Source organism: Saccostrea cucullata, unplaced genomic scaffold (assembly GCF_032062105.1).
Source record: "Saccostrea cucullata isolate Sc308-1 unplaced genomic scaffold, CSIRO_AGI_Scuc_v1 ctg310, whole genome shotgun sequence".
NCBI lineage: Eukaryota > Metazoa > Mollusca > Bivalvia > Ostreida > Ostreidae > Saccostrea > Saccostrea cuccullata.
The window spans coordinates 78,519-100,638 of record NW_026928727.1 but is presented as its reverse complement, the minus strand read 5'-3'; the positions used below and the strand labels follow the sequence as shown (position 1 = coordinate 100,638).

The window sequence follows — 22,120 nt, the reverse complement described above, 5'->3', positions numbered from 1 at the left end:
ATGAATGATGGTCAACCTCTACCTTCCTCCTTGTGAGAGCTACAATATGTTTTAATTGTCAACAGTGAGTTTTGTGCTGGCTGACGTTAGCCTAAGTACAATAGTGATCAACACTGTGAACTGTGATTTTATATTGTGACTTCTGTGTTCATGCATTGACTCTGTGGTGATTCAATTGGAATTATTCCATCAGCGATTGGTAAGAAAATCTACGATACAGCACTTGTTTACCTAACCAGTATATCAGTTAAGAAGTTTATACCCCCTGCTTGAAAAGTGAAAATATTGCGATTCAGATGTCTGTTTGTACATTCGTTCGTCTGTCTGTCTGTTTTGTATTATTATCTACTCTATACAGCCGTACATGTAAATTGAAAACTACACATTTGTGCCCTGTCCTTATTGTACTGGTAATTGATTTGTGCCCTCTCCTTATTGTATTGGTAATTGATCAAATATATAGTTATAAATTTCAGATTCTTATACTAACACCTTGCACTGCACTGCATGATACATATTTATATTATTTGACAACTGCTGACTGGACTGAACAGATGTTGGCAGAGCTGTGGTAGCTGTGGGAGAATGCCCATAATAGGTACAGGTAATGCCAACCCCCCCCCCCCCCCCCATCTCCTTGCCCTTCTTAGTCACATGTACATTCACATGTATAATTGATAGGTATTAATACATATGTTTGTATGTTGATCAAGTGAAATATAGTAGGTGTGTGACAACAGTAAGAGTAGCTATAGACTAAATGTCTGTCTGTCATAGTTTTATTTGCAGTGAATCAAAGTACATGTATACTGAAATTTTTGGTACTGAGTAGAGAATATCACCCTTATACCTGCTCACTATATAAATATCGAGAGTAGATTTGAATAAGACTGCCAATATTTTATTATTTCATCTGCTCATATTTAATTTTCATTTCACACATTCATTTTATTGTCTATTTTATATTCATTTTGTTTTTAGTCATTGCCTTTTGAACATCTTTTAATTGTTTTTTTCTCTCTATACAAAATTTAGACCAAAGTGAAGTGAACTAGAGTTATTGCCCTTTATTCAGATTAATCAGTTCAAATTATTAAAGCCTTTAAAGGTACTTGGACACAGATTTGAAGTTAATTTTTTCTGTATAATATCACGAATTATATATTTTAATACTATTTCACACAAAAATTAATTTAAAATCTTATTTCAATAAAAAGATATTAAAACTTTAAATTTTTTGGTGGGTTTGATTGATGCATGCATCCTTGCACTTTCACAAATTTTAACTTTATTCTTTATCCTTAGGAAAAATGGCAATCTTGTTGTGTATTATTGGGAAATATTAAAACTTAAATCCAGAAAAATAATTTTATTCAGAGTAGAAATGTTAGAAAGCAAAATCTTCTTCACAAGTATCGTCATTCCGTTGTGTACAGAGTTTAGCAAATCGAACACACTCGTGTTATGTACACAGTTTTTGTAAACAATTAAGGCAAGAGCGTGTTGTTGTTTGGTGTTTACAATTCACCGGGTGTGTTTGATTGCCAAAGTCTGCTCACCACAACTGCACTGACTGACAATACATTGTGTGTTTGTTTTGCTTTCGAACATGTCTACTCTTAATTTTCTGGATTATAGTATTAATATTTTTCATTAATACACAACAAGATTGCCATTTTTCCTAAGGATTAAGAATAAAGTTAATATTTGTGAAAGTGCAAGGACGTGTCAATCAAACCCGTCAAAAAAATAAAAAAATTTTGATAACTTATAAATGAAATAAGATTTTTAATTAATTTTTGTGTGAAATGCTATTAAAATATATAAGTCATAATATTATAGAGAAAAAATTAACTTCAAATCTGTCTCCAAGTGTCTTTAATGCCACGTACACCAACTTTTTATCTTAAAGATCTCTGAGTCATATCCTATTTAAACAATGGTTTCAACCTTGAAAGACCAATATCTATAAGCTATTAAAATTATATTTTATCTGAATTTTTCTGTATTTTTTAAAAGAAAATAAAAAGAATTATTTATTTCCAAATGAGATATGCTTTCGATTTAAAAGTTTGCTGTTAAGAACAGATGATAGAAACAAAAAAATGGATGCCTGGATTGGTGTATATTTTTTGGCGTAATTTCATTGCAAATGATGCAAATAATAAATATCGAGAATATAAAGAAATTGTAAACCAGCTTCTGTGATGTTCAAAAGTCTGCCCTTCTGAAACCATCCTTATTAATCTATACAAATATTTTCACTTTAAATTCCATTTTTGTGCAAATCTGAATAAAAAATTAATAACTACGTGGTAAAAGTTATTCATTTTGCTCATTTAAACATGACCCAAGTTGTTATTTTCAAATTCTTTGACAAGAGTTTGTTTGTATCGTCTGTCCTTAATGAATGCATCATGTGAATATCTAATAAAATATACAAAGAAAGGCTAGATAGACTTTTTATTTAATTAAAAAAAAACACACACATTATTTGTAAATATTTTTTAAACCTATGTTAAAAACAAAACAAAACTATATAGTCACAACTGAGGTGAACATGTTTATCAGTCATGTTTTAATAAGAAATTTAAATGAAAATGCGAAATAAAATAATTAAGCTATTAAAATTATCAGTCTTTCAATGCTGAAACCATACTTAATTAAGGATGCCTTAAAGATCTATGGAATAAGATATTGGTGGCCATTCCTATTTAAATTAATTTTTTTAAAGACATTTCTTTGACTTAATATGTTTCTTAAATTTCTGAGCTACATAATTTTATTTTTTATTTAATACATTAAAGTAGTTGAATTGTAATTACTTTGATTTGTTAATTTTAATTTTATTGTTCTCAATCAGAATTATATTGACAGCTGTTTTTGGAAATTCTATTCATTAGTTTTGTCCGCTTTTGCAAAAGTATATTTATAAATCTCATTACCGTATAATCCCTATTAACCTCATCTGAGCCTATAAGCGCCCCCTAGGTCTTTTTTCAATTATCAGAAAATAAGGGCCCCCTGTACAGTGATTAAAATCATAGAGAATTGTATTAAAAGTCTGCCAAAATTTGAAGAAAGTGAATATGTAACTTGTTTATTATCCAATTTCTTGGTGGAAAATGAATCGTATACAGTAGAGACTCGCTATTACGGTGACGGTTTTATACGATAGAACGCTTATTACGTTGTAAATTCAGAGCACAAATCCATTTCTTAACAAATCTATACAAAAAAGAACTGTTTATTACGTTGTCCAAAATCGCCAGGTCTCAGTATTACGATGTAAAAATTCTGTCAAAAATTTTTTCACTCCGTGTTTATTCAGTGTTGATTGCTGGTAGACACTTAATGAGACGCTAAATAAACATTGGAACACCTGTGCTCTGAGAGAGTTTTAACTTACAGGGCAGTTAGGTGATTAGTGACGCTTGATTACACCCACCTGGACTGTTCCAGCGAGCCCAGCAGATTTGGAGACGTGCCAAAGCCATTGTTAAACAATTAAAGTTTACTCATAAACCTAGCTTTTTCTTTATCTATCGCTGTAATTTTTTTAAAATTCTTTTATTCTTTATTTCATACTTAGTTTAATAAATTAATTTAATAAATAAAAGGTTATATTTAATATTATGCATGTATGCTGTACACAGGTACACATAATGTGTAATTTCGTTTGCAAATAAACTGCGAAAATAAACAGCTTGGGTATCAAACATAATTTGGACAAATTTTGAACTCCACTACAAACGTTTTAGCAGCTTGGGTAGTGGCTTGGACTACCTCTCAGTTGTCAGCAGAAATACAAATCTATAATAGCTGAACTGCTAATTGACCTCTGTTCAGTAATAAAAAAAAAATTATTTTGACAGATTGCTTGTCTATTTACTTTGACCTTTTTATTTGAATAAAAAAAAAATGTTGTTGTTTATTTAGAAATAACTTTTAATTGAATACAAACTGTAAGAGAATAAAATAATCAGAATTTTGGTTGTTGTTGTTTATATAGAAATGACTATGACTACGAAGACATTGATATTTAAATTTATTTTAGTGGTTCTTTAAAATTTTTAAAGTTAAAAAATGACATTAAATATTATAAAGAAAATACCAAAATAACAGCCCCTTTTTTGCAACTTTCAAAGCTCCCGGGGCGGTTAATAGGGATTCTACGGTAATTGTCTATCAGTCTGTTTCAAATCAGTCTACAAATATTTTAACCTTGGACATTACTTTTAGGGTCCTCCACACACACACAGTTTATGTTTTCATGTTATTAAGCACTACTTTTAACCAGCATTTCAACCTTCAAAAACTGTCCAGGAATTAAAATGTAATTTATACTGATTTTTTAAAATAATAATTTCACAAGTTTCAAGATATTTTTCCTAGGGCATTTTCATACTTAACAAAATTTTTTTTTGTTTTACCCTATCGTATATTTTTAAACTTCAGATACCAGAAGAGCTTATGAGACAGTAATGCGTCTGACGTCCGTCCGTCTAGCTGTCCATCTGTCTGTAAACAATTTTTCAAAATGCTACTCCTCCTACAGTTTTGATCTGATTTCATTATAACTTGGCACACAACTAAGATACATAATTCTGAATATTGGTTTTTGATTTCAATGAACAATGTTGCAGTGGTAACCAAAAATTAAAATTTTTGTGAAATACTTTTAAAATGCTACTCCTCCTACAGTTTTGGTTTGGTTTCAATATAACTTGGCACACAAGTAGATTATACAAACTTACATAATTCTGTATATCAGTTTTTGATTTTGATGAAAGGTGTAGCCGTGGTTACTAAAAATAGAAATTTTTGTGAAATACTTTCAAAATGCTACTCCTCCTACAGTTTTGGTCTGATTTAAATAATTTGGAATAAAAGTAGACTACACTAAGATACATAATTCCGTGTATAGATTTTTGATTTCGATGAACGGTGTTGCCATGGTTACTAAAAATTGAAAATACTCTAAAAGTTTATTAATAGCTACACCTACGATTTCTTTATATTTCAAGGATTTATTATTTATGTCTAATCAAAATCAGTCAAAAAATGCACATTAATTCATGCATCAAATTTTTGTTTGTGTTAGGTACCCTTAATAAGCTTCACTTAGCATTCACTTGGAGCTAATGTGAAGTAATTTAATGCACAGTAAATTAAACTAATTCACATTAAATTCTCCATATGAACATGATTTACACTTAAATTTGCAGTAACTTATGTTTTAATTCTAATAAAATTCTCCATGTGAACAGGGCATGATATGAGAGCATCCTCAAGTTTTTTGAAATCATGACGCCCAGGTGTAGGATGGGGTACAATGGGGTGTAAAAATTAAACGCATAAACATATAATGCTATGATCAAATTGCAAACTGGGAAGCATTATCTTGTGATGATTAAAGTTATTCCCCTTATTATTTTAAAGTGCATTTTTTGCAATATGTACCATTCTGCTTAAAGGTAAATAATTTAAGTAAAACGACAAGAAACAATTTTTGGATTGTATTTATTAATCTTATGGGAGAGAGAGAGGGAGTGGGGAAAGTGGGAGAGAGAGGGAGTGGGTAGAGAGGGAAAGGGGAGTGGAAGAAGAAGGGAGTGGGAAGAGTGGAAGAGAGAGAGGAGTGGGGAGAATGGAAGAGAGGGAGTGGGGGAGAGAGGGAGTGGGGAAAGTGGGAGTGAGAGGGAGTGGGGAGAAAGGGAGAGGGAGTGGGGAGAGAGGGAGAGAGAGGGAGTGGGGAAAGTGGGAAAGGGAGGGAGTGGGGAGAGAGGGAGGGAGTGGGGAGAATGGGAGAGAGGGAGTGGGAGAGTGGGAGTGAGAGGGAGTGGGGAGAGAGGGAGTGGGAGTGAGGGGGAGAGTGGGACTGAGAGGGAGTGGTGAGAGTGTGAGAGGGAGTGGGAGAGTGGGAGAGTGAGAGGGAGTGGGGAAAGAGGGAGGGGGAGAGTGGGAGTGAGAGGGAGTGGGAGAGTGAGAGGGAGTGAGAGGGAGTGGGGAGAGTGGGAGAGTGAGAGGGAGTGGGAGAGTGGGAGTGAGAGGGAGTGGGGAGAGAGGGAAAGGGGAGTGGAGGAAGGGAGTGGGGAGAGTGGAATAGAGGGAGTGGTGAGAATGGAAGAAAGGGAGTGGGGAGAGAGAGGGAGTGGGGAAAGTGGGAGTGAGAGGGAGTGGGGAGAGAGGGAGAGAGAAGGAGTGGGGAAAGTGGGAAAGGAAGGGAGTGGGGAGAGAGGGAGGGAGTGGGGAGAGGGGAGAGAGGGAGTGGGGAGAATCTGAGTGAGAGGGAGTGGGGAGAGTGAGAGAGTGGGGAGAGAGAGGGAGTGGGGAAAGTGGGGAAGGGAGGGAGTGGGGAGAGAGGGAGGGAGTGGGGAGAGAGGGAGAGAGAAGGAGTGGGGACAGTGGGAAAGGGAGGGAGTGGGGAGAGAGGGAGGGAGTGGGGAGAGAGGGAGTGGGGAGAGAGAAGGAGTGGGGAAAGTGGGAAAGAGAGGGAATGGGGAGAGAGGGAGGGATCGGGGAGAATGGGAGAGAGGGAGTGGGGAGAGTGAGAGGGAGTGGGGAGAGTGAGAGGGAGTGGGAGAGTGGGAGTGAGAGGGACTGGGGAAAATAGGATTGAGAGAGAGTGGGGAGAGTGGGAGTGAGAAGGAGTGGGGAGAGGGAGTGGGGAGAGAGGGAGAGAGAGGGAGTGGGGAGAGTGGGAGTGAGAAGGAGTGGGAGTGAGAGGGAGTGGGGAGAGTGGGAGAAAGAGGGAGTGGAGAGAGAGGGAGAGGGAAGGAGTGGGGAGAGAGGGAGTGAGAGGGAGTGGGGAGAATGGGAGTGAGAGAGAGTGGGGAGAGAGGGAGAGAGAGGGAGTGGGGAGAGTGGGGGAGAGAAAGGAAAGGGGAGAGGGTGTTGGGAGGATGGGAGAGAGAGGGAGTGGGGAGAGAGGGAGAGAGAGGGAGTGGGGAGAATGGGAGAGAGAGGGAGTGGGGAGAGAGGGAGGGGGAAAGAGGGAGAGGGACAGAGGAGTGGGGAGAGAGAGGAGTGAGAAGGAGTGGGGAGAGTGGGAGAGAGGAAGGGAACGGGAGAGAGGGAGGGAGTTGGGAGAGTGGAAGGGAGGAAGTGGGGAGAGTGGGAGAGAAGGAGTGGGGAGAATGGAAGAGAGGTAGTGGGGAGAGTGGGAGTGAGGAGTGGGGAGAGTGGGAGTGAGAAGGAGTGGGGAGAGTGGGAGTGAGAGAGAGTGGGGAGAGAGGGAGAGAGAGGGAGTGGGGAGAGTGGGAGTGAGAAGGAGTGGGGAGAGAGGGAGGGGGAGAGAGGGAGTGAGAGGGAGTGGGGAAAGAGGGAGAGGGAGGGAGTGGGGAAAGTGGGAGAGGGAGGGAGTGGGGAGAGAGGGGAGTGGGGAAAATGGGAGTGAAGGAGTGGGGCGAATAGGAGAGAGGGAGAGGGGAGAGAGGGAGGGGAGAATGGGAGAGGAAGGAAGTGGGGAGAATGGGAGAGAGAGGGAGTGGGGAGAGAGGGAGTGAGAGGGAGTGGAGAAAGATTGAGTGAGAGGGAGTGGGGAGAGAGGGAGTGGGGGAGAGAGGGAGTGGGAAGAGAGGGAGAGGGAGGAACTGGGGGAGAGGGAGTGAGAGGGAGTGGGGAGAGATGGAGAAAGAGGGGATAGGGGAGATAGAAGGAGTGGAGAGATAGAGGAAGTGGGGAGAGTGGGAGAGGGTGAATGGAGAGAGAGAGAGAGAGAGGAAGTGGGAGAAAGGGAGTGGGGAGATTGGGAGATAGAGAGTGGGGAGAGAGGGAATAGGGAGAGTTTGAGACAGAGACGGAATGGGGAGAATGGGACAGAGTGGAAAAGTGAGAGAGAGAGAGGAATGTAGAGGGGAGAAAGGGAGTGGGGAGAGTGGAAGAGAGAGAGAGTGGAAAGAGAGATAGTGGGGAGAATGGGAGAGAGAGAGATAGTGGGAAGAGATGGAGAGAGAGAATGGGAGAGTGGGAGAGAGACGGGAGATTGTAATCTAAGTTTTCAGTTTAAACCCTATATTTTAAAAGTAATCCTAGAGTGTGTTGTGATAAAAATTAAACATGTCCTATGTTGCGCATTGAAAAGTTAAGTTGAAGTCATTGTCGTCGCCTCCAAATGTCTTTTGCTATGTCTCAGCGCTAGTGGATTTCCAAAATACGGACACCGTGTACGAATGCATGAACCTGCCCCTCACAGTCCTTCCAGAAGCACTTGGTCTATCATCTGTGTTCCTAGCTGCTTGAAACGTACGTTTGATCGCTGAAAAGACGATTGATGTATACCAAATGCAGTTGTGTCTTTCTGTTACGTAGCTCCAACTAGCTCGGTTGCATTCATCTTTGTTTAGGCGTGACATTGCAGCATCAACATTGCAATCAAATTTTAAATATGGGTTTAATAGGAATGTTTATTGTTTCTCTAAATCCAAAATATCAATGAAAATAGACCTCCGATTTACAGGAAATCATGTAAAACACTATTTTCATAAACATGATCAATCAAGGGAAATACTTAGTAATTAAACTCTTAGGTTTTAAAAGTTGTCCATTAAATAGGTCTCATGTATCCAATGATAAAAAAGATATAGTTGTTCCATATACTTTTTCAAAATTTCTTTGATGAGTAAAACAATATGCGTTTCTTTTTTTGTTGAGTATATATGTAACAGAAATAAAGAGGCTATACTGTAATCATTTTTGACATCTTAAGTATCGGTTACTAAATAGACAGTGAAAATACTAAACAAAACCCTGACAAATATGTGTCAAAACACGACAGAAAAAGCAAGGTCGGTCGTCCGAACGAGACAGCATGTGATTTAAAAAAATGTTTTTATACGGCTAAAACGAAGTCAAAGACAAAATATTTGTTGAGACAACTCAAAGTTGTTTGATTAAATTTTGTTTATTGATTTTAGAATTTGGTATATGTGATTTTTCAACGGTGCGTACAAATTCGAAGACACAACAAGGATTTAAAAACATGGTTCTTTTTAATGAAAATGGATATTTCTATTCATGACGTTCTTATAAATCTAGCGCAATTATATTGATGACGCTTGAAAATCAGTGTGTATTGTTGTAAATTTTAATAATTAAACAAATTGTAATCTATACTTAAAGATTATTGCTAGCATTTTGCAGTGTGACATAATAAAGAAAAAATAGAGTGTGTCCATGAACATGTATTAAAAATTTATCTAAATGTTTGACGTTATAATGAAATTAGTGTAACGTCTGACTGGTCCGTGCGCACTATCCGCGGCCTTTCAAGACCCCGATTTTTACAAAAATATAAAGTTACATCAATAAAAATAAAATCTACCTGACTTGGATTTTAATGAGATATATTTTGATATATATTAGAGAGATAGAACTATTTATTTTAACAAAAACTTAAATGTCCACGAACTTTTTCGACAACCCTCGTATATACAAAATACTAACTGCGTGATGTTGACCTTGAAACTTGCGTAAAACTACCTGTAAATAGTACCATTTAACATTAATCTTAAAACAAACCTTGTTCGTTGTTCTTGTTTTGAAGTGGAGGGGCTTTCTTAAAATATACACTACATTTGGCAAGACGTTATCAAATCTACTGTGATTTTTGACCTCAGCTACGAACTTAACCTTGAAGCTTGAGAAAATCTATATTGTAGAATTTTTTTTACAAGGAGGACAGGCTTTCATATATTTGTATTATGCATTACCTGTGACAATACTTTTCAAAAAATACCTTAATGATTTTTTACCCCATTACCTTCACGTCAAAAGTTGACTTTTAAAAACTTGAATGTTGGTTCCAAATTTTGCTCAAGAAAAAAATATTTTTTAAAAATTATAAGCATGATGGACATCGAATACATGTCAGGCAAGACAGTTACAGTCCAGTTTGGGTATAGAACATAGTTATAGAGATAAATAAATATCTCTGAAGCAACAGAAAACGCTTCCTAACCTAACCTTAAGAAATAAAGAATTCCTTAAAAACACTAACATGTTTAAATATTTATTTACTTCAAGTACATGTATACAAAAAAGTTGTTTTTGCATACCTTCTGTCATATTGTTTGAATAATGCTTATAATGGGAAGGGCTATAGCAGAATCAAATTACAAACTGAAATTACAGACGAAAGCTTTCGCCTCTGTCGCTGAAACTGAAAAAAAATATTCATGAAGTAAAAGCATGCAATTTAGAAACAATTATCAGATTACAGCTATAATTTCCATTTTCACCAAATATTTCTCTTTGTTATACTACAATAAATATATTATAGATTTGAGGAAAAGGAACATTTCAACTTCTAATAAAAAGGCATTGATTGAATACATATCTTACTGAATTCTTTTGACGGCTGTAGTGTGATTGGTCCAGATGTTGGGCCACACTCGCCGCACCATCCAGTACACACAAACGATATCTGAGAACCATCTGTTGACCGATCCAAATTTTTCACTTCTGCCCACCAGCCACTTATTTTACCCCATTTTATCTGTAGATACATTAATTCATAATTATGTTATCTAGGAATTCCTCAATAAGTATATGGTATCTACAGATACATTAATGTACATGTAGTTGAAACATTTGAATATGAATTAACAAGTTTCTCGTGATTATACTATATAAAATTATATCTGTGGCGTTGTTTCGCAACATTAATAAAATTAAAATTAAAATCAGGTCTTACAGTAGGATCCACGATCAGCCCTGTCCCCATAGAGTTGATGACAGCTTCTGAGAAGCGTGGGCAGGGGTTCCGAAAAGATTCGCCATTGCAGTCAGTGCTTTGTCCGTACTCAATCGTGGGTGAACCAGTCACCGAGGTGAATGTGTAATCATTGCAATATATTTCCATATTCTAGATTATCAATATAAATCAAGGTATTGCAATGCATTGACTCCAACATAGTAGAATACAAAGTAAATTTCCATATTATTAAATGAACTAAGCTGAATATTTTTTCCGCTTTTTTTCAACTCATGCTGTTATTTTTATACATACATAGAAGGGTCTAATAAGAACCGATTGGAGACAAAAACTAATTCCTATGTCATGTTTAGTATTTTTAAACATAGCTTTCAATTGTATACTACTTTTGCTGACACTTAAATATATATGTACCTGAATATTTATTTTTACTTTTGAAAAATCGACCCTCTTTAAGGTGGCTTGATTGTTGATTGGCATTGTATAAACTTCAAATGCCAGTTTGATTGATCATGTTGAATGAAATAGTTTGGATTTTTCAAAGTTATGTATTCAGATGGAAATAACTGCACATTGTGGCAATAGATCTTGACTCGTTGTCCATTTAATGCTTCGGGATATATCCAGTATTCCCCATTCTTCTTTAATCCAGAAAAATGGACAAGATCCAGGCAAGACCTGGGTACTGCAAAAAAAAAAAAAAAAAATTATATAAACCTTGGGGTAGTGGGAGGGGAAACAATTTTTCCGTCTTTGGAGATCAATGAGTTATATATCTAAACAAAAATTTATGTAGATATACGTTAACAAGCTATGTTATATGAACTTTAAAAACAATTTTGGGATTTTTCTTTTCTAATATGATTTTTGGGGTTTTCTTTTCATTAAGTATTTAGAGGTTTACTATTAAGAAGCGTTTCCAAGGATATCATGGAATAGAAGGTAATGGAGGAAGAAATAGACTGAGGAGTTGTTGTATTTCAATGTCCAGTAGGTTAAAATTATTCGGGATCCGACATTCAAATACTACATACAGATTGACTGCTTGGTAAAGAAAGTGTTGAGCAAGGTCGACACAAGCACAGGGATATATGGCATACATACCTTTGTTGATTTTCATGAAAATTAGTTTGCTACAGGGTCCTCTTTTTAGATTTGATGATTAGTGAACATTTTTTATACACGGTATTTTACATTATTTTTTGCTGCTTTACAATGTCCTCAGTATAAAATAGCTGGAATTTATATTTTAGATCTGTGAATGACAAATGCAATATTTTGGAAGACTTGATATGTCTAAAGAGTATGCATAATGGTGCTTTTACCATTCTCTCTCTCTCTCTCTCTCGATTGAAACAGAGTTAAAGCAAACTTATTACGTTCATAATTTCTGAAGATCTGGAATTGCCTGAAATATACCAATATTATATATTTAACAATAAAAGCAATTTTCTTCAATTCGTTCATCAACTGCGTCAGTCATTTTATATAAAGCCATCTTAATGAAATAGACATTTTATCGCTCCTATTACATCTGTACATGTAAATAAAACCTATACTTATCTAGGTCTTACCCATATTGTCATTTTATCGTTTTTTACTCCAGGAATGAATTTTGTGTTTCATCCAGACTGCTTTGAAGTGATGTCAGATCATTTGTCAGTTCATTTGCAGGTGAACATGCAGATTGGTATCAGTGTTCTTTAAATGATACATTAAATGTCATTTATCACAATAAAGATATAGATATCATGGAGTTATTACCGTCTTCCTTGGAAGACGGTATTATATAGTTGAAGTTTTTTACAGTCTTCGGACTATGCACTTCCTGTCTTCTGTGATTGGTAGAAATTGCATGATGAGAAAATTTTCAATTATTTCATTGGTTGAAATGCTGTTCAAGGCAAGGGAGATAACTTTCTGATGGTCTAATTTTCGTACGACTTAACAATTTTTCAATATTGGTTACAGACTACTAATTTTACCCCCATTTCATTGACCACTCAAGTAGTTCCAGTTTAAAAATAGAGGTTTTTTCTTAAAAATTCTTTGGGGTGTTTATGGGGTGGAATGATGTTATTTTTGGGTATAGATGGAAAGGAGAGGGTTTGACAAAAAATATAAAATTGTTAATATGTGAAATTTTGCACTTGCGCGCGTAGTAGGAAGGGTGTAAAGAGGCCCATATTTACCCTTTCCCCGAAGAGAAAGTGAAAAAAGCAGGGTAGGGGTTATTTGCGATGCCTTAGCAGGAACTGCATGCGATGAATTTTCCTGAGAGTCTGAAAAATGTTTGGACTTGAATTCTTCTTACTCTGTGCCAAGTTTCAGGTAAGTTGAGCCGGTGTAATTTTTTTAATCATTTTTTATAGTATAAAGGAATGTATAGCAAAATAATTGGTAGTCTGTGTCCTATGAGGTCAAAGGTCAAATCTCACGTTAATCAATTTACTGGCACTTTTTGGATAATTTGGAACTAATTATGCAAATTGTTGACAAATTTTATGGAAAAATTTGTATTTTGGAGAAGTTAAATGGATTTAAATAATTGAAAAGGGGGAGGGGGGCACCTGCTCAGCTTGTCAAAGGGATGACGTAATGTGTGCAATTGATGTGTGTCAAACATTTATGCAATATGAATTTTGATTCTATATATAATGTTGTAGGTGACATAAAACCCATTCCTTACCTATCCTGCTATTTTAAATGCTAAATGGAGTTCAAAAACCAAGGTATGTTTTAAACATTTGATTGTTCAGATTACACTGTTGTTAATAGGAAAGTAATGCCTAATTTCTCAAAACTTTGGCTACTTGGTGTCTGTAATTATAGTTGACACAGTTACTTATTAATTTGACACAATTACTTATTAATTATGAATGTGAACTAAAGTTGAAATTCTTAAAAATTTATTTTTTTTCAGTGGCTCATTTCTAGCTGACTGATGTGGGATTGCAAGCAGTTATAGCCTGGATGGGTGGCTTCATAAAAAATCAGGCCAGTTGCCAGTCAGAAGTGAACAATTTTGTACCAGTAGCAGAGACAATGATCATTCAGAAAACAAGATACAGCTGTCAACAATATTACAGTTCACAACAGCCAAGTTAAAGGTATATAGTCAACTGACTCTTAAGTTTGTATTATTTTTTTTTTGTGTGTGTGTTTGATTTCTTTTTTACACTGTTTTCATCTGTCATCATCATCTCTTGCCAATCAATGTGTACTCTCTGAAACTTTCTCTTTTTCCTTCTTCTTTTGGAATTGAATATCTGCTGTCTGATTGCTGGCACTGATCTGTGATTGTCCAAGACAGGGGAGGTCAGTAAGGTGCTCAACATTTCATATGGGATGTTTGGTCCTACTGACTTCTTCTACTCTTGTGGCCTCTTGGACATCATTGTCAGTGGTCGCATATCAGACAAAATCATCATTTTTTGACAAGGACATGTGTTTTCAAGATTTTGGATAAACACTGTGCAGAAATAGTGATACACAAGACAGACAGAATTTATGTACTCCATTTTAATAGAACCTTCTCTACCCCACCCCCCCCCCCTGTTTTAGCTTCCAAGCATCTCCAGGAGTGATTATAGGTGACACAGGCATGGTATATTTTCTATGCTGAACCATTGAAAGTATATAGACATGCTTTTTAATCATTTTGTTTTTTTTTTTGGTACCTTTACAGTGCAGAGTTGCCTCCCCTTTTTCTACAGCAGCCTGAAGAATGTATGTAGGTAAAATGCATATATAAATTCCTTTTCTTGTAAATTCAGAATTATAAAATCCAAAATTTCACAGAATTTTTGGTATTTATTATCTAATAATGCATATTGTTACAAGAAATACCCATCAAAGAAGTCTTAATATGACCAGGGATAATCCAATTAGAGTAGTAAGTACCACTTCCTGACAGAGGCTGAATTGACCAGGTTGGATAATCTGCTTATAACAAAGGTATTAATCTCTTTCCCTTAACTTTTATACTAATTTTTTATAGCCTATATATTGTAGAATTTTTTAATATTTGTTTTACTAAAATTAAAATGTGCTAAATATTTTTATTTTTAATATTTCCAAGAATTTTATGCTTTTTGAAGGTATTTTTTTGAAAAATTGTTTAAAATATTTACTTATGCAATAGGTTAAGTTTTGTTCTTGAAATTTGTGTAGGACATATATATCTAGTATACAAAAATATAAGGAAAGAAAATAACTGTCATGCATGTGAGCTGTGAGCATTTCAAATCTGAGAACTGTGTGCCTAATGCTTATTTTACCCTCTGATTTAAGGTGTTCCAGCACATCAGTTAAAGAGCCATAACTCTGCTTAGGAATCATCAATTTCAATGAAACTTCACCGGCCACTTCGTAGATACAAAAGACTCCAGCATGTCAAATTTCAGCAAAATCAGACAAGGTTTGTGTCCTTATTAGGTTACAGACTACTAATTTTACCCCTATTTCATTGACCACTCAAGTAGTTCCAGTTTAAAAATAGAGGTTTTTTCTTAAAAATTCTTTGGGGTGTTTATGGGGTGGACTGATGTTATTTTTGGGTATAGATGGAAAGGAGAGGGTTTGACAAAAAATATAAAATTGTTAATATGTGAAATTTTGCACTTGCGCGCGTAGTAGGAAGGGTGTAAAGAGGCCCATATTTACCCTTTCCCCGAAGAGAAAGTGAAAAAAGCAGGGTAGGGGTTATTTGCGATGCCTTAGCAGGAACTGCATGCGATGAATTTTCCTGAGAGTCTGAAAAATTTTTGGACTTGAATTCTTCTTACTCTGTGCCAAGTTTCAGGTAAGTTGAGCCGGTGTAATTTTTTTAATCATTTTTTATAGTATAAAGGAATGTATAGCAAAATAATTGGTAGTCTGTGTCCTATTCCCAATCTTAAAAAAATGACAAAACGAACAGCAAAATCAGCAGTAACTAATTCTAAATAATAATATTTTTAATAGCAATAACTAAACAGGTCTCTTTATTTTCATCAAGTTGCAAATAAGATTTGATTTTTATTGCTTACTGGCTTTACAATTTGCATTTATTCTTTTTCCCTTATTTGTTTGAAGAAGGTAACATTTAACGGAATCGGCCGGGGTTTGCCGAAGGTCTCGGTCAGTTTACGGAGATGACCGAGCGACAACCTCGGTAGGGCTAATACCAGTAAAAATCTAATGTAGAAATACGAAATAATTCAAAAGAATTATAAAACTTGAAAGATGTAGATTAGTTAACTGTTTAAGGTTGTTGCTAAAGACGGTACTAAGCTTTTTTAAAAAGCTTTACTTGTTTTACTTATAATATCATTCAAGCTTAATTAATCAATTTGACAATCTTTTTTTAAAGAGTTGAGACATTAAAAGGGATGTAAAAAACTTTTTTTAGTAATAATCTTAATTTGCTGTGATACATGTAAATGAGTTAACTGTAAAATCACATATTTTTGGGGGGGTCAAATTTTCGTGGTTTGAGAAAAAAAAACTTGGTGCATGGGGATTTGATTTCGTGGGTGAAGAACTTTTTAGTAGTTATGTATGTAACATTTTACATTTGGTGGTGGACGTAAATTTGTGGGCCTCTTCATACCTCGAAAGCAACGAAAATTAAACCCCACATACGAAAATTTGTGGTTTGGTACACAGGGGCCGGTAACATGCTAAATTTGAATTTTCGTAATGACTATATATACACATCTCTTTTTGTATGTTTAGCCATTACCTAAATTTAAATTTAGCATGTTTCTGACCCCTGTGGTTTTGTTTTGTTAATTATACTATGTGTTGACATTTTTTGGTTGTTTCTTAATTTTGATGATATTATTAAATATCATAACTGTCATCATGACTGTCCCTCCCATTTTTCCACACGATTAGTTTAAAATTTCACTGATTTTGTCTTGCTATATTATAATAATAATAAAAATACATGTATTGATTAATTGTGAATGTACTAAATTATTTATCGTAGTGTAGTCTACTTGATGGCCAAGTTATATTGAAATCAGACCAAAACTGTAGGAGGAGTAGCATTTTGAAAATTGTTTACAGACAGACTGACGGACGGACGACGGGCACCTTACTATCGAAAAAGCTCTTCTGGTCTTTGACCAGTAGAGCTAAAACCATTCAAATATATTAACTTTTAAAAATTGACTCGGAGGTATGCGGGAGAACTATACTATCGTTCGTAGTTCTTTAGTCTAATTCCAAGGTTTTACGTACCCGAACGAGTGCTTCCACTTTCCAGCGTGTAATAACCGACATCTCCAACGCCCACACTTCCATCAGGGTTGTAAATTACGTCAAAAAGTTTACAAGATGCCTCAGTAAAATTGTATAAGAAGGAAACACAGTCACTGTTGTCAAAACACTGCATACTACATGTACACTCAGCTAGGCTAGAGGAGATTCCAGACCAAACCGACAACGACGTATCAACATGGTCTATTTTTATTTTTGTCTTCCTAAAGTACATTTCGTCTAAAATATTTTTTAAAAACACAGGTAAGTTTTGAATAAAGATGTTAATTTCTTGTGCGTATAATTATTCATATCTAAACTTACTTGCTTGAGCATCCGAAATTATCACCAAAAAAAAGACATACGTGGAAGCCTAATCGAAACATATCCCATCATATATAATATACATGTATATAGGCATCGATCCGACACATCCCTTTATATTTCAACATTTTATTTGAAAAGATGTTGATGAAAAACTGACAACTAGACTTTACTGCCTGAATGATAATCATGGTGAATTTAATTTCCTCTCTTCAACTTATGTATAATATAAAGGGATAAGTTGGATCTGTGCCTATATACATGTATATTATATAATATACTTTGTTTATTCACGTACAGTGGGATTAACAGAATCAATTAAATATGAAGATAACGAATATTAATCATACCCAAAAGTCTTTTTAACAATACAAAACAGGAGGAGAACAAGGAGCTCTGAAACATCAGAGGTGGGATCAGCCTAGCGCTTAGAAATTAAAGTAAATGTTGTCTATTGATAAAACGTCGTTTTCCTGTAGGGTGTGAGGTAAATACGGTATGTTTCAATTGAATACAGAGACAGATTTGCTCATAAAAGGGTCACAATAAGTACCCATGGGAATTCTAACAGATTGTTGGAAAACCCCTACTCATGAATATAATTGATTATGATGGGTTTTGATTTGTTATTTTGAAATTCAAACGTAAAAGCAATATATTTGATATTCGCTTCACTTTGTTTATCCTTTTAATATAAATATTTGATAACATTTACTGTATAGATTTAATATCTGATACCATGCAGAAAGGATGTTCCCCTGAAAATGGAAATTTAATACATGTTGATTTCAACATTTTACTTGTGATTTATTTTAATGTACAAATTTTCCAATGAAACTGTTTTAAATAAATAATTTTTTTTTTGAGAAACTGTTTTATCAGTAATTCATCATATAAATGATATTACGATGGTTGCAATTTTACTAAAAACAATCAGAGAATGAGACCCCCATCTACGGATTCTTGTTAGATGGGGTGAAATAATCATTTCAACGATGAAATCAATTGCCATATTGTAATACTCTTGTCTATCATATCGTGTCTGATTATCATTCAAAAGAAGTTTTAGGGTTTTCCACAAAGTATTCATCATGGCGGGCGCCATGGTTAAATTTATCTGTAACATTGTTAAGCGAGCGGCTCCATTGTCAAATTCGGCAGAAGAGATGACGAAATTTTATCGCTTATCTAATGACTTGAGTAGTTAATTGTATATATACTACATGGCTTGGAAGCTCCTAAGAGAGAGAGAGAGAGAGTGCAAAATTAGCCCTTACTGTTCAAAAGTTAATGGCCAAGGTTAAGATTTTTAAAATGTAAAGCAAACTCCAAGATCAAGTTAAAAGAGTCGGAGTTTTTTATTCCAGTGAAAGGTTTTATCACAAGGATTAAATATGTGAAGTATGAAAGCCCTAGCCTTAACCTATAAAAATTGATGGTCAAGGCTTGTTTTTTAAAAGTAGGTCAAACTCGAAGGTCAAAGGGTCAAAGCTTTTGGTAGCCAAAAAGGTCTTTTCACAAGGATCACAAATGTGAAGTATGAAAGCCGTAGTCTTTACCGTTAAAACGTTTTGGCCAAGGATAAAGTTTTTAGCTCACCTGAGCCGAAGGCTCAAGTGAGCTTTTCTGATCACATTTTGTCCGTCGTCCGTCCGTCTGTAAACTTTTCACATTTTCACATCAAACTTGGTACAAAGCATCCTTGGGTGAAGGGGAGTTTAAATTGTGAAAATGAAGGGCCAAGTCCCCTTGCAAGGGGAGATAATCAAGAAAAGACAAAAATAGAGTGGGGCCATTAAAAAAATCTTCTTCTCAAGAACCACTGGGCCTCAAAAGCTGAAACTCATATGGAAGCATCCTTGGGTAGTGTAGATATTAAATTGTTAATATCATGACCCCCGGGGGTAGGGCATGGCTGCAATAGGGAATGCAAGTTTTACATAGAAATATATAGAACAAATCTTTAAAAATCTTCTTCTCAAGAACTACTGGGCCAGGAAAGCTGAAACTTATATGGAAGCATCCTTGGGTAGTGTAGATATTAAATTGTAAAAATCATGACCCCCGGGGGTAGGGCGGGGCCACAATAGGGAATCCAAGTTTTACATAGAAATATATAGAACAAATCTTTAAAAAATCTTCTTCTCAAGAACCACTGGGCCAGGAAAGCTGAAACTTATATGGAAGCATCCTTGGATAGTGTAGATATTAAATTGTTAAAATCATGACCCCCGGGGGCAGGGCGGGGCCACAATAGGAAATCCAAATTTCACATAGAAATATATAGAACAAATCTTTAAAAATCTTCTTCTCAAGAACTACTGGGCCTGGAAAGCTGAATTTAATGTCGTAGCATCCTGGGGTAGTGTAGATTCTAAAGTATTAAAATCATAAAAGGGAAGAGGGTAGTGGGGTACGATAGGTATAGCAAGAGGGGAAATCTGGTAAAGAACTGCATCACCCAAGTTACTCAGGTGAGCGATGTGGCCCATGGGCCTCTTGTTTTCATAAGTACAGAAATTACCAAGGTCAAAGTTATTTGTATCCTAGGAGTCTTCCCACTAAAAGTATCTACTGTTCAAAATTTATGGCCAAAGTAAAACTTAAAATTTTTTGTAAAAGTGGGTCAATAAAAGGTCAAAATCAAAAGGTTAAATTTAGTAATACCCAAAGAAAAGTCTTGTTACAAGAAAAAAATATACATGTGAAATATGAAAGTCATAGCTCCACTAAATCAGAAGTTATTGGCAAGGTTAAAGTTTTTGTGACGGACGGACAGACTGACACACGAACAGACGAATTAGATTTAACGTCCCCTCGCTTTTGCAAAAGAGTGTTACAAAAATGACATTTTGACACCCGATAATTTTTAAAATCTTTTCACAAACTTGTATAAGTTATGTACCAGTTGCCCGTTCTACAAAAGAACTTACGACTAAGACCAAAACCTTTTATTGTTTATAAAATTTTGCAAAATTAATTACATTCTTTTTAAAATTGTTACCATAAAATATCATTTTAAATTCTTTTCAAGAAAAATAAAACCGTTTTCAAATTAATGTAAAATAAAAAGTTATAAGCAAAATTAAATTTTGGTCCTGGGTTTAAGTTCTTAAGTAAAACGGACCCCAGGTAAGAAGATATAAAATAGAATTCGGCCTAAGTTGTCTTTGATTGCCAAAGTATTATACATGCTATATTTCGTTGATAAAACCAGCTAGAATGAAAGAAGAGAGAATATAATTTCAGCTTCATTCCAGAAAATATTGCGACGAAATTTTTATTTATAGAGTAAGTTTAAGATATATGATAAGTCCTTGTCCTCTTGTATACGCGATGGAATTAAGATTTTTACTCGAACTTTTCAGAGAAAGTTCGGGTATATTATTGTTTTCCGTTGCAACATGTCATGGGAAGGGGGTGTCAAAGATTGATATTTTAAAGTTCCAATTTTTGGACCAATTTTTTTCTTCTTCTTTGCATGCACGATAATTTGAAATAAATGTGAATAAATACAAAAGATTAAGCCAACAAAATGATTTTATTAAAATGCATCTTGTGTAATCATATTTCTACTTTTAACCAGAATCTGCGTTTGTTGAAACCAAACTTGTATCTAATTCGCAAATAAAATTTCTTTTCAGCGTGCAGTTGTCTGTGGCCCATCGGAAGTCTCTATCGAGTGACAGGTGAATACAATGTCCATCAGTGATGGGGTACTTAGGTTCATCTGGGAGCCAATTTGTATAATGCCTGCTGTGTTCTAAATCTGTACCACCGAGCCAAAATGTGGCGTTATATGGATCTATAATATATTAACCATATCATGTAAAATATGCGTATCTTTTTATCATATGTTTAGAAACATCAAGAACAAGAACTACTCCAAGATGGGAAGGAAAATACCTTTGTTGAATTTCCAATGCGCTTCTGCAGTGTGCCAAGAAGAAATTCCTATGAAGTTAACAGTGTGTGGCTTTGGGTCTGTCCACTTCATAAATTTGCCATTACCGATTTCTTTACCCTCTCCAGTCTCAATTGTTCCGTTTTCCCAACTCACCCAGAACGGTTTGAATGTATTGCAAGATAGTGGACTGTGGGAAGCGTTGGCCATTGCTTGTCCTTGTTTGTCTATACGTATGACGGATTGGTTGTTTTTCCAGCCCCCTATTACAATTTCATAGGCGTTTACAGAATCAGTTCTGCTTTCTGAGAGGATTAAATGTGCGTCGTTACATCCCATTACTTCAAATTTTATGCGTTTCTCTTTTATTATAAAAGAATGAAATGTGAGGTAGTCATCTAAGTAATGATATCTGTATTTAGGAGGTAGATTAATGTTCTCGTTGGATCCTGAAGAAGATAAACATCACTCTGTAAAATGCAAGTCTTCACCGACGACATCTTATTATTGAGAAACAGAGAAGAGAATTTTTCGTACCTTTAAAGTGTTCGGAGATGAAATTTTCCAGAATTTGCTGTTTGCCAGCATTGTGTATTGTAGAAAGTGATCCTCCAATGTCTTGACATTTTTCCTAATTAAAATATATATATATTCCCATCAAACAACAAGGTCAACTTAGGACCCTTTTCAACACTGTTAATTTGTGAAATATCAAAGATAAATGAAATAAAATTGGAGCCTGTTTTCAGCAAAAGTTGAGAACGTTGAATGTCACAAAGTCTCAGACAACTCTGCTATAGAAAAAATGGATATCTACTTTAAACTGCTGTTTGAAGTAGGACAAAATTGGTTGTATATTGTTTTACGCCCCATTCGAGAATTTTCACATATGTACAGATACATGTATCACCGTATAGCTGTGATTGGAC

At 35.4% G+C, this 22,120-nt stretch overlaps 1 protein-coding gene and 1 pseudogene across 1 annotated transcript; both read right to left on the bottom strand.

Annotated features, from left to right (window-relative positions):
* Positions 1 to 10,058: 10,058 nt before the first annotated feature.
* LOC134278563 (A disintegrin and metalloproteinase with thrombospondin motifs 9-like) lies at positions 10,059 to 17,198 on the bottom strand (annotated as a pseudogene).
* A 3,667-nt stretch (positions 17,199 to 20,865) lies between these two features.
* LOC134278573 (C3 and PZP-like alpha-2-macroglobulin domain-containing protein 8) lies at positions 20,866 to 21,647 on the bottom strand (the record flags this gene model as incomplete). Its single annotated transcript, XM_062760882.1, has 2 exons — positions 20,866 to 21,092; positions 21,194 to 21,647. Coding segments are annotated over 2 exons (681 nt in total), but the record flags the coding sequence as incomplete, so codon positions are not given.
* Between the last annotated feature and the right edge of the window lie 473 nt (positions 21,648 to 22,120).